General features: G+C 29.0%; 1 protein-coding gene across 6 annotated transcripts in view; it reads left to right on the plus strand.

Moving 5' to 3' along the window:
- Pld (Phospholipase D) overlaps positions 1 to 11,087 on the plus strand; it is a 50,734-nt gene extending 39,647 nt beyond the window's left edge. For all 6 annotated transcript variants that reach the window (XM_016055484.4, XM_016055488.4, XM_071180757.2 and 3 more), the window contains exons 22-25: positions 3,445 to 3,512; positions 3,600 to 3,817; positions 4,968 to 5,091; positions 9,400 to 11,087. In XM_016055484.4, the coding sequence (XP_015910970.2) occupies positions 3,445 to 3,512; positions 3,600 to 3,817; positions 4,968 to 5,091; positions 9,400 to 9,624 (635 nt within the window). In that variant the 3' untranslated portion in view covers positions 9,625 to 11,087. The remainder of the gene's footprint in view (positions 1 to 3,444; positions 3,513 to 3,599; positions 3,818 to 4,967; positions 5,092 to 9,399) is intronic.
- Positions 11,088 to 14,203: the final 3,116 nt, after the last annotated feature.

Raw genomic sequence — 14,203 nt, forward strand, 5'->3', positions numbered from 1 at the left:
CTCAAAACTACAAGGCTATGAAATTGAACATTGGTAGTCATAAGCCCAGAATTGGACCGGCTGTTCAACGACGGTTATGAAATAAAAATAGGTACCAGCTTGTCTGTAAAGTAAAAGTGGCCTGTGCGTAATTCTGGCCAAATTTTCTATGATCATGCCATTGGTCAATGAAATTGTGTAGCCTTAACCTCTGTGACCCCCCAGCTGACAATGTGCTGTTGCGGGAATGATTTATTTGCAATCAGCAGAATATATTTAAATTATGCATTGATTAAGTGTTTTAATGCTTATTAAATTTTTTTCATGTTATTTTTTTTAATCTTTAGTTTTTTCATTGATTTTGAATACAACTGACTGCTAATCTTAAAAAGTATTCTAATTGATGTAAGATGAACATAGATTTCTATCAGTGATCATTAAAATAATCCACTGGCGGTTTAGCAAATGGGCAAAATTGAGGGAAAGTTTCTCCCCAATACACTATTTCTCTATCTAATAGAATGGAAAAACTAGTTTTGGTTTGTGATGAAGACTGCAGGCAAGGGCGCCGGCAGAATAATATAAAAGGGGGTGCAACCCTCTAACAAACTCCCCCCCCCTCGAAAAATTTTTTTAAAAAATATTCTGTTAATACATTTTGTTTTGTTATTACGTATACTTTCATCTGTTAATTTTTTTCACCATACATTTCCTCATTATTAACTAGATATTTAAAAAAAAATACAAATTTCTCGTACTTGTAAATTTTGCCACGGGAAACTGTATTGATGGCGCTGGCATAGCTAGTGACTTTGAAATACAAATAACTACAAACAGTAGTTTCGTATACTAACGTGTTTGTGCATGTTTAACGTTGATATTTATTGTGTTGATGAAGTTTTACAGTTGTGAGAAGTCAGTTTGTGTTTTACACCTTTGTTAAACTAAATAACTTATAGAAAATATAATATTATTTATATTTTATTAAATGAAATTTAAAAATGCAGCTTAGATATCTACCAAGTTTGTGCATGCTCAGTGTGCATTAAAAAAGAATCAAAGGTGACTCAGAATTCATTGAAAAAGTTATAAAAAGATTTGGATAACAAGCAAGACGATTACAATTATTGTTTGATTAGAAATTTTTTTAATTGTTATGTATCAATACTTACTTAATTATTTGTTTTTGAATAAAAATATTTTTAATGAAAAAATTTTATTACAAAATTGTTGTTCTGTATCTCTTTAATTGTTTAAAAAAAAAGCCAGGGGGGTGCAAGTGCACCCCGCTGCCGGCGTCCTTGACTGCAGGTAAAAATACGATTTTTTTACGTGCAGTGGGTTAAGCAAAAGACGGTTAAAAAAATTTACAAAAATAAAAAAAAGTATTGCGGATTTAAAAATCCAAAAATTTCTTAAAACTTTAAAAAAAAGCTAAACTATATTGCTAATTCTGAAAAATAAATTATTGATCGTCAATTAAGCGTGCATACATAGCAACCAAAAAAAATTTTTTGTTTTACTTTTATTGAAAAAAAAATATTATGCGGATTCTGTTACCCCTTTCATGTTCTAATAATCAAGTATAAAATAAATATTGTAGAGAAATTAAACTACTTATCCTGAAGAAGAATGTATGAATCATGAGTGCAAGAGAAGGGGTAATGCATTTAAGTGTTGGTAATGAGTAGAAATAATTGAAATCGATTGGAGATTCACTGCAGTTCATCTTCACTACTTTATAGCATTGTTTTTCCAAGCAATGCTATATTAAATTGGATTGTTACCCAAGTGGATAAAGTTTAATTCCTGCTTGACACCTTAATATGATGGAAAATCCCACGAAAAATTTATCTACCCTTTTCAGATATAGGTTTGTGATCGTGTAATGAGCTGTTTGGGCTATCAAAATATCAGAATAACCACTTAAATCAGATAACAAATTGAAAAACTCTGAAAATTTTATGCGCAAAAAATCAATAACAAGATATCAATTTATATACTATTGATATTTAATCTAAATTTTTGAACTAAAATTTATAATTAAATTACCCACCAATGAAGAATATCACGCCTTTATAGTAACTAATTTAAGAAAAAACTTGGCTGTTACAATAATCGTGGTATTGGGTTTTAAAATCGCGTTAATGTGTTTCTCGATTTTGGATTTTAAGAGCGCGAAAATACAAATTGCGATATGGGATTTTTAAGTCGCGTGTGAATGTGAATCGCGATGCATAATTTTTAGATCGTGTGAATACGAATAGCGATATTGGATTTTTAAATCACGTGAATACGAATCGCTTTAAATCTCGTTAATACTAATAATGTGTAGCTTTCAAATCAGGTAAATACGAAAATCGATGCTTGATATTAAAATTCCGTGAATAGGAATCGTGATATTAGCGATTTCTGGAGTTGTTTCAAATATTAAAAAACAGTGAAAATCCAACAAATCGAAAGGGAAAAAAATCAAATTGGCGGAAGAATCACGTGTATGAAAACGTCTCGTTAACGCGATTTAGCGAATGTTTCAAAATTTAAATATTTGATTGCAGAACTCTTGATTTTTACTTTAAATTTCAAAACGCTATCAAAACTTTTTGACTATTGATCTTGAGACCCTCACAAAAAAAGCATACCCTACTCCTAGTTTCTAGACCCAGAAGGTGATACAGAATTCCAGGGTAAACCCCTGCAATACAGTCTTATCTTTATTTTATTAATAATTAATAGAATACAATCACCCCTGCAATAAAGAAAAATGAGTTCTCAGCAAGGTTCATTGATTTAAGTCAACTAATTTGTGTGTGTGTGTTTTTTTTTAAAATCATTCGTTTAAATTGTTCTTTTTTTATTAAAAAAAAAATACCCTTGATTTTAAAAGTTATGAAGCATTTAAATGTGTGATATTTTAAATGATGAACTTTGTTAGTTTTAAAATTTATTGTTAAAATACTATGTTAATAAATTTCAATAAGTGAAATTACATTATTTTTTTGGTGTGTAATAAGTTAGAGCATTTTTGAAATGATATTTTTAAAAATTCTTATGGATTTTTCAAAGTGCAACAAAGAACTAAGAACAAAATAAAAATTTAATCTTTTTTTAATGTATCTGTAAGAAATAATTATTGAAAATGGATTTTTTAGTAAAGAAAATAATATAATTATAAACTTAATTTTTTAATGCATCTTTAAAAAATTCACAAAATCCAATTTAAATTTTAAATAAAAATCTGATTTAAATGAAATAAATTGCTTTTTTTTATTTTTAAATCAGAAACCGTCTCAAACCCTGGTTCTCAGGCACACAAAATCTTCTTTTTAATAGGAGAATTATTTACTTGACACTTCACTTGTAGCACTCAATTTAGTAAATATAATAAAAGTGCAAATCACATTTATGACCAATAATTTTATTTGTGTTATTTGATTAATCTAAACACTTTTTTACATCTTTTAGTTGGTGATCCCAGCGCATACATTACATTTTATGGCCTCAGAACTCATGATATTATAAATGAAAAAATTGTAAGTTGATCCTCTTTAGTTTTTTTCTTCATGTGTGTAAAATATGTCCCTTTTTAATGTATTCCATTTATAACATCTATTTGTTAGGTATCTGAACTGGTCTATGTTCACAGCAAATTACTGATCGCTGATGATCGAACTGTCATCATCGGATCTGCGAACATCAACGACAGAAGCCTGTTGGGAAATCGAGATAGTGAAATTGCAATGATATTTGAAGACGTTGATTTTGAAAATGCAATCATGGATGGAAAACCATATCAAGCGGGTCATTTTGCTTGCAGTTTAAGACGAACCCTGTTTAGGTAAAAGTGTTTTCCTTTCTCATTGTGTAGCTTGCATTAAATATAATTCTACTAATTTGTGATGTAATAATATTTACATAATGTATCTACTAACTTTTACTCTCTGTCTAATGAATTTTTTTAATTTTTTAAATTTTCAAATTGCTTCTAAAGTTACAGTTATTGTTTTTCAAGTAACAGTAGGCCTTAACCTTCCATTAGCTATCACAACACCATTGAGTTTAGTTAAGTTTTTTTTTTATATTTCTTGCCTTTTTTTTCTGCTTCTCCATTATTTTACATTTAAAAAAAATTCTCTCTAATGATATCTTTTTTAGTGTTCGATGTTTAGACTTTTGTCTTTAGTTTAATATTCAAGTTATAATAGTTATTCACACTTAAGTTTTTATGCTGTTAAGTTTTCGAACTAGACTTATTTTTTATTTAAATTTTTATAATGTTCAGAATTTTCTGCTTAAAGATCCTCTGTAATGTAAATCCTATGGAAGACATTCAGTACCATAAACATATTGTAGTTCTTCGGAGGTTGCATTGTCGTGGTCAAAAACTGTTTTCTTGTGTGCGTATATATATATATATATATATATATATATATGCAAAGCTGTTGCTGAGAGGAGGAATAAAAACAGGTCTTAGGCAGGGAGATAGGATATCAATATTTACTTAACCATTATTAATGGAGAACAATCATTCAAGTGACACACAAATCGAAGTGCTCTCCAATAAAAATTAGAGGAAATCCTGCAAAGTTGTCCCGTAATGTTTTATCTTAGAGGGAAAGATGAAAACCTGGATAATTACAATTGTTGTATAAAATAGATAGAGAGAAAAGTATGTTTCTCACATTTATTAAAGGGAAAACAATAAAATGTTAATTAATGCATAACTTGAAGCCAAAAGTAGATTAAATGACTGAATGTGAATAATAAAGTGTGAGAAAGGGTTTAGTTTTTAATGTTAAGTAAGGAAGAAGATTTCGATAATGGAATAACTTTAACTTAAAAAGATTATAGTTGAAACTTTTTATGTTACGTAAAAACTTCTATGACCTGTAGCAGGATTTTTAAATCTAGAGAGAGGGTTATAATTTTCATATACCTTTTTTTTCCTTTTTTATGGTAGTAAGTATGATACTTTTAATATTTTTCAGAGAACATTTAGGACTTCTAGATAAAAGTTGCAAGACTATTGATATCCGTGACCCAGTCAGTGAGACCTTTTACAAAGAAGTCTGGATTAAAACTGCTGCTTTAAACACTTCCATTTATGAAAAGGTAATTTCAAAATCCATTTAGCCTACAAACTTTTACGTTTTGTTAATTCTTTATGTACTAGTTGAAATTACTAGGTTCTTTTACAATGTACTTTTACAATGTACTTTTCCAAGTACACAGAAAGTGTATTTACGTTACTGTGATTGACCAATATTGTTGGTTATTGACTTCCCGTGTATGTTGACAATTATATGGTCGCTTTGGTTGTTGTTGGCGTATGCCTGTTAAGGCAGAGGGGTGCATTGTTCTTGTTTTCTAGTAGCGCCATCCATGGCCAAGAGTTCGACTTCTGCCACACACATACGTCATACACGTTTATAGGGTGTGACCCATTCATTCATCCACAGATCATCATTTTGACCTGAATCAGAGAACGATCAATCTCCAATTCAGTACCCCCAGAGGTATTGATTGGTCGCTTTGGTGAATGTCAGAAATATATACTTGGTTTAGTTAAGTGCCATTGCGCGGTATGCCCTACATCAATGTTTTTTAAGATTTAGGGCCACTGCCTGGTATATATTTGAAAAGTATGCCCTACATGAATGTTTTTTAAGGTCAAATGCACTGTCCAGTATGCATTTATCCAGTACTGTGAACACTGTTACTCCTTATCTATCCTCAGATGATATTAAAATATCGAATAAATTTAATAATCTCAACAAATAAATTAATATCTAATGGGCTATAACAAATATTTCGTACATTCACCAAAGGGAATATGTGATTGTTGACATTCAATGGTGGAATTCGACATTCTCTTTGATTTTGGTCATTCACGGTACATGTACACTTTAGACTTTGCTTATAAAATTTTTATACTTTTGAAAAGAAATATTAATTTTTTTGAAAATTGTTTCATTCTAATATATTTATGACTATGATACTTGTGTATTCTATTTTATGTTTTTACGACTTAATTATACTTTTTAATAACCTCACAGTCTTAAATCATACAAAATTATTCATATAATTTCATTACAGTGCCCGCCGCTAATAAAATCACCGGATAATAAAATCAGCCGCTTTATAAAATCAAATCAGCAAGACCCGAATCGTTACAATATTAATACATGTTAAAAACATCCTTTAATAAAATCAACACCGCCGCTTTTTAAAATCAAAATTTTGACTACATAATAAATCAAAAGTGCGATATTTCAGCTTCTTTTGTCCTTATTTATAAAATTTTAATTTTTCGAAGTTTAAAGACTTTTTTAGAAGAAGCAATAGTTACTCACAAGCCTGTGAAACTGGTGTGGTTAGCACTTTCCTGCGATATTCATAGTGTAAGAGTTAAGGAAAAATGTGGGTGGTAAGCGGCGAGTTCATAGAAATCAATTTAACAGTGTCAATTCCTTGACTTGAAAGAAGTTTGGAGAAACCCATCTCATTCAACAGGGGGTCGAAGGGGTTGAATTCTTATCTTACTTTTTATTGAATGAACCATAGAAGGGAGAGAAAGAAGTTTCTTTTGTTATCTATCTTAACAGAGAACATGAATAGATTTCCAAAAACTGTCTGTGCGCATGTTCCATATTATTTAGGCGAGGCCATTTGAGTAAATTATAGTTAGAGCACATATCATTTTTAAGTTCGTTTGGTGCTAAATTTTATCAGCATGCCGAAAAGGAAGGATTTGAGTCTTAAAGATAAATTCGAAGTGTTGCAAAACTATGATAAGCTTCCTAAATGTAGTCAACGTGAAGCTGCAATTAAATTAGGGATTTCCCAAACTGCTCTTTTCAACATTCTGAAACAAAGGATAAATATTTCTGAGGAAATAAAAAAGAATGGAAATCTGTCAAGAAAGCGTAAGCGTGAAGGAAAATCGGAGGAAATTGAAATGGCTCTGTTAGAATGGTTCAAAAATGCACGCGAACGAAGAATTCCAATTTCCCGTGGAATTTTATTTCACAAAGCACAGGACTTTGCTAACTTATTTGGTGATTCTGATTTTAAAGCTACAGATGGGTGGCTAACCCGATGGAAAGAACGCAACAACATTGTCTATCGTAAATTGCATGGTGAAAAGCAAGATGCTGATTTTAGCTCTGCCGCCGATTGGGTAAATGACGTGTGGCCAACACTCATCAAAGACTATAAACCAGAGCAAATTTTCAACACAGATGAAACAGGATTATTTTTCCGAGCACTTCCTGAACACACACTGCTGTTTAAAAATGAATCGACTGGTGGATGTAAAAAAATGAAGGAAAGACTAACCGTGCTGCTAACATGCAACATGACAGGAACTGTGAAAAAAAATCCTTTAGTGATAGGAAAGAGTTTAAAACCTCGATGTTTTAAAGGAGTAAAACACCTGCCCACCAGTTATGCCAACAGCTATAACGCATGGATGACATCCAGCATCTTCACAAAATTTCTTCTTGAATGGGACAAGGAGCTGAAAAATGAAAAGGTCGTTTTACTTTTAGACAATTGTTCTGCGCACCCTGCTGATGAGGACTTGAGTTTGAAAAACATTAAATTAGTGTTTTTGCCACCCAACACTACAGCTATTATTCAACCCCTTGATCAGGGAATCATAAGATCATTCAAGTTTCATTACAGAAAAATGGTTGTTCAAAAAATCATTAGTGACATAGACTGTGACAGCTCTTCGGAACTCTTAACTGCAAACAAACTATCGAAATCCCTTACGATTTTGGAATCAATGCATTTGATTCGTAACTCATGGGACATTGTTTCAACCCAAACAATATCAAATTGCTTTAAAAAGTGTGGATTAAGCACTGGTGATGGAGCTGATAACTGTTTCGAAGAAATGCTCAGCAATGAAGAAAATGATATGGACGAGAATTTTTCATGTTACGTAGCTATTGACGATCACCTACAAACATCAGGAGAAAAATCTGATTCTGAAATTGTTACTGACATCAAAAATTGCAAAGTTATTTCCAATCAAGAAATGGAGGAATCAGACTCAGAAGATGAAATAAACTCATCAGTGCCATCTTCAACGGAAGTCAGAAAAGCACTTAATGTATTGCGGCAAGCTTTAGAACAAAGAGGAGGAAATATCGAAAACTATAAAAACTTCTATAAACTCTCAAATGATGTTGAAAAGTTAATTTTAAATAGTGCAACTCAAGCAACCATTGATCGGTTTTTTGCAAAAGTTTTGTAAATTTAATCTTATATAGGGTTTTACTTTATTAAAATAATTAAATTAGTTGAATAAACCATTAATGTTGTCATTATTTCAGCTTTTGAAGTGTGTGCATTTAGAATATATTTTAAAAATGTGATTTTTTTCTTCAAATGCTGAATCGCCTCTTAATAAAATCAGCCGCTTAATAAAATCAAAAGAGCATAAAACGAAAGTGATTTTAATAAACGGCGGGCACTGTATCTCATATGAAAAGCTTTATATATGTATTTTTAAAGTTAAATATATTAACTTCAATACATTTGTATTTTAAAACTTTTTTAGCGTTCCTTGGCCACTCTTAATTTCTAGCCCTGTTAAATAGTCTCTTTCCATTCACACTTTTTGGATTTTATTATTTTTCTTAATATTTAAGTTCAAATTTATTTGTCAACTTTTTTTTTCTATATGATCTTCTCTCACTTTACTTAAAGTATTCTTGTATTTACGTTAGGTATTCTTGTATTTATTTTCAAACATTAAACATTAGTTTTATCTTTTGGAGTGTGGGTAAGGGAATCAATAATTTTACTGTGATGATTTGCATTATTTATTGCTGTTATCATAGAATTTTATATCTAATAAAATCTGGAATAAAATTTATAAAATTATCAAAAATATATAGATTTATGTTTGTTTTGATAAATTTCCTTGAAAATTACATATTATATTTTTAATTTAATCTAAATTAAAACTTTTAGAAACTAGCCAATTATTTATTTTTAAAATAGGTAGCCAGTTAAGACTATTATATCAACTAACTGAATAATTTTAACCTGTGAAGACTCAGGAAAAAAAAACTGAAACTGAAAATAAGAAAACTAAAGCAATATACCATTCCTTTACAATGATTGTAGGTCCTGAGGACTAATAATAATTTTTTTTGTGATAATCCGAGTCAAATATTAGCATTCCTTGACGACTCTTAACTTCAAATCCTGTTTAATAGTCTCTTTCCATTGACATGTGTTCCCCTTTGAGGATTTCATTATTTTTCTTAATATTTAAGTTCAAATTTATTTGTCAGCTTTTTTTTTCTATGTAACTCTTGTGTTTACTTAAGGTAATTGTATTTTTACTTTTCTTTGAGTATTCGTGTATTTCCTTTACTTTAAGTATTCTTATATTTACTTTAGGTATTCCGCTGCATTCCCTCTGATGAAGTTCGAAGCTTTTCTGAACTCAAGGAATATCTTAGCAAACCAGGTATGGTGATATCTGACCCATCTTCAGCTAGCAGTTTACTCTCCAATGTCCAGGGACATTTGGTACTCTTGCCATTTTTCTTTCTCTGTAATGAAAACTTAACTCCATCTGCTCGAACTAAAGAATCTCTTATGCCTGTCTGCCTTTGGACATAGATCATTATAAGAAACTATATTATTTCTTTATCACTAATAAGTTTACAATTATTTTTGTTTATGAATCTGTTTTTTTTTTGGCAATAATTTTCAAGGAACTTTTCTAAAAACCTTTGGCTCCAATTCAGATGTTTGTTGGCAGATAATTATAAATTATGAAAAGTATAATGATCAATGTCACCTTTTAATTACCTCAATGTGTGATTTAATTAAATAAAAAGTCTTCCAATTCGAAAATTTAATATTTTTGCAAAATTTCTTGACCATTCTGGAACATGACAAGTCAATAAATTGTTTTTGATACTGTTAAAGATCCAGAATTAATTTCTTCTCTGAACTTTAATTTCGAATTTATTTAGATATCAGAATGCAATTGTTTTTCATGTTCGTTTTTACACTTATGTTTCCAACTTATGACAAAAACTTTTGATTTTTTGTTTATAATTTCTATTTTATTATTTCTTAATACAACTATATAAACCATAGTGTAAATACTTTATGTATGTTACACTACCTTTTGGCTTATTACCTGATAGTTTTGGTTTGTAAATTTCACTATATATAACTAAACTGAGAATATTTGCTTTAAAAACAAATAAATCGAAAATCTGAACGCTTTTAGTGAAATGATAACGAATTTTTCCTGAATTCCTATTATTTTTGTTTCTCTGGCTTGCTGTAAATAATATTTTAGATAAATTTCTTGGAAACTCGATCATTTAAATAAATTAAAAGTAATATATCATTGATTAAAAATGGCAATCATTTTTATGAAAATTTTTAGATTTAATTTTGATTAACTGGAATAGTAAGGAATTAAAAAAAAATGTTTTTCAATTTATTCCAATAAAGAATGTACAAAGATTAGCTCTAAAGAATCCTCTGTAATATTTAAAAAATTTTAATTGCTCATGTTATCTAGAATAGATTCTTGTTAATGTATATATGTTATCTTATATTAATTATGTTTTCTGAAACAGTTTTAAAGTCTAATTATTTTCCCTCTTGTTAGAGATACTGAAGAAATCTCTTTGTTTCCCCTTGATCTTTATATATATTGTGATAACATGTTTTTGTTAAAATGGAAGTTTTGTATTAATTATAGTTAAATGTTAAGTAGAATTGTTAATTAATGAAGAAACTTTGTTGTTGTTATACAGAGTTGTTATGTAGTAGTCGCCTTAATTATATCTGCCTGTTTTTTTAAGCCTTGCCAAAAAATGAAAGAAAAATCTACACATTAGTTGTCGCTAATTAATAATTTCAATAGCATTTTTGTTTTTTCCTTACTTAATTATTAGTTTTTGACTTTTAATATGTATAATAATTTTTACTCTATTTTTGTTGCGGATTTTAAAAATATAGGTTAAAAACGGTTACTACACAGCAGTCTGTTTTATTGATATTGTTGATATTCATGCGTTCTACAAGTGTTAAAGTTACATTACGAAAGCATTGTGAAAGTTTTTGGAAAAAAAATCGGGGTTACCAGGATATTTGAGAGGCCTTGAATTTTGTTAGAAAAATTGGAGCCTCGAAAAAGTTTTGAATTTTACGATAGAGTGTCCCAAAAGTTTTTAATTTTCGCAAAATAATTTTCAAAAAATAACTAAATAAATAAAAATAATATCTTTCGTACGGAAAAACATGAAATAAAGCTTAAAATGGAAGTGATAGATATTCAGATTACATCCCATCTCTATGCTGTTTTGTTTGCTGAAAAGTTAACTAAGCGAGAGTCTAGGAGTCTGATTTAACTTAGAAAAATACCATTTTCCTTCTTTCTTTCTTTCCTGTGATTGGATGACAAAATGCAAGTAAGGTGTGGGGGAAACCAAAAGTGAAATTTTTTTTTAACCAGACCACGTCTAGTATTAGCCACTTATAACCACGTGTAGCATGCATTAATTTTCTAGCAGTTTTTTTAAAACTGTTTTTTATTTTATTAAGGTGCAAAAATTAAATATTATTATTCTGATTTGGGTGGAAAAGGAGCCAAATTCCCACATTTTTTCCTTTTCCAATACCTGGTGATTTCTGATCAATGCAATTTTTAATGCTATCAATTATGAAATGTAAAGAAATTTGCACTGAAAAAATTTTATGAGAATTTTTTGTGTTTTTGTTTCATTTTAAATGTATTTATTGTTGTCTTAATTTCATTATTACGGCAGGCTACTACTGTTATCCTTCATATAATTAATTTTTGAAATACGGATCATTAATTTTTTTATTGTTTATGTCCAAATTTTTACATTTAGTTTTTACCATTAATATATAAAAATATAAAATTTAGTTTTTCAGATTCCCCGAATTTTCAATAAGACATCATGATTCTCATTAAAATGATAAATGATTTATACATCAGGATTCGTATTAAGTGCTCTACAAATCGCGATGTGCTTAAAAGTTTTCAAGTAATCACACATCAGGATTCGCATGAAAGGAATTTACAAAACATGTGTCAAAGATTGCATTATAGTGAATTGCAAATCATGCATTGCAATTCTCATTTAAGTGATTTATGAATCACGCTTTAAGATTCTAGTATTAGAAGAATTTAAATATTGTGCACTGCGACTCGCATAAGATGCATTTCAGAATTACCATTCATGATTAAGGATTTGATTTTAATTGCTTATTGAATCAAAAACCGCTATTGGTATTAAAATGTTTACCAAATAAAGCATCACTATTTATATAAAAATGATTAACGAATCACACATTGTGTTTCGCATTAAAATGATTGGCGAATCATTCAAGACGTTTCACATTAACCATGCATCACAATTTATGATTTGTTAATTTGTGCATTTTATCAATTTGTATCATTTGCTCTTCATACTAAACATTTATCGCTATTAAATTTCAATATTCAAGTCACACATTGGGATATCTAATTTAAGCAATCTTCGAGTCTTTTTGCTTCATATAAATTTGATTTAACTCCTGAACAATCGGTTAATTTTCAAGAAAATGGTCATAAAAATGCCTGTTTTTTCATACCCGTATATTGTACGCGTATTGATTAGTGCTGCCATCTATTTTAAAATAAACTGTTTACAATTACCTTAAAAATATCCTGGTACTGCCATCTGGTGTGTAAAATGAGAAATAAAATGCTTTCTGGGCAAAAGAAATGAATTAATTTTATTCTTATTGGCACGTTACTACTGAACACTCCAACCCGGAAATATCACGGGAGCGAGAAATAGAGGGCAAAACCTTACCCTGTCATTTTCATGGGAGGGAGAAGGAAGGGGTTAATGTATCACATCGCGATTCATATACATGTGATTAAAAAATTACTCACAGTGAATCACAGTCACAAAATTTCAAAAATCATCTCATTATCTATTTTTTAAAAAATAAAGCTTTTAAGCCTTAGTTTGTTATCTGTAAAATATTGCATTACAACAAATTTTGTTATAAAAATGCATAACTGATATCCTGAGATAACAAAAATAGATAGTGTGTTTATCAACTTGAAACAGATCTGCTAAAATGATACATTTTGGTAAATTAACTAATAATTAGTAATGATTTGATGTATTAACTTGCTCATTTTCTATAATAAAATTTTATTTAACTAATTAAAAGTCTTAACATAATAAATTATTTGTTATTATGTTTGTGTAATGTAATATTATTTTTGAATTAATTTTATGCTTCGTTAAATTTTTCATGAAAAGTTTCATTGATGCTAATTTTTAACATACAATTGTTAATTGAAATTTTTTTTTGATAGTCTTCAAACTTATTTGAAGCAGAAACATAACTATCTGATACTGATGCATAACTGACAAACATAACTGATTTGAGCAGTAACATAAAGCATAGCTGGGGGCTACACATATTAAACAATGCTGCAACTATTAAACTATTTAAAATTGATGAACTTAATGTATAAATTCTTTTTTTGTTGTTGTCAACTAAGCATTGTGCTTTTAAAATATACAATTTCTATGTAATTATAAAATCTGTTTGATAACATACTAACTATATTAGTAGTAGGACTTACTGAGGGCCCTAAACACAGAGGTCCCTTACTTTTAACCAAATTTACATGTTGTTTAATTATGAAAAGCTTTTAAATTATTTACAGCATAAGTAAATTACAATAAATTAGTAAATTTAAGGTAATTCTAATTTAAATTTTTGTTAGCTATGTATATGCATATTAGTTGAAATCTATTTTCATATTATAATATGCGATACTCTAACCACTTATCTAATTGTCTTAAAATATGTCTATGTGTTAAATTTGTAGTTTGCCATATAACAAAACAAAACAAATCCATAAGTATGTACCAAAAAATTTGTGTGTACCATTTACATACATAAAAACTTTGAAACTACCTCAATAAAATTTTGACGAAAGCTTTCTCATTAACCCTATGTGCCTAAAATACTTTTAGATATTTTTTTACTAAAATACTTTTTAAAAAAAATTGGTAGCAATGGTATTTTATTATAAAAAATTTTTCAAAAGCAATATAGATATATTTATCATTATGTATTATTAATATAAACATTTATATGTTGTTTACTCGTAGCCCAGTACTTTTCTAAAGCTAAA

This window comes from Parasteatoda tepidariorum, chromosome 8 (assembly GCF_982258835.1).
Source record: "Parasteatoda tepidariorum strain Cologne lab strain chromosome 8, Ptep-v5.0, whole genome shotgun sequence".
Taxonomy (NCBI): Eukaryota; Metazoa; Arthropoda; class Arachnida; order Araneae; family Theridiidae; genus Parasteatoda; species Parasteatoda tepidariorum.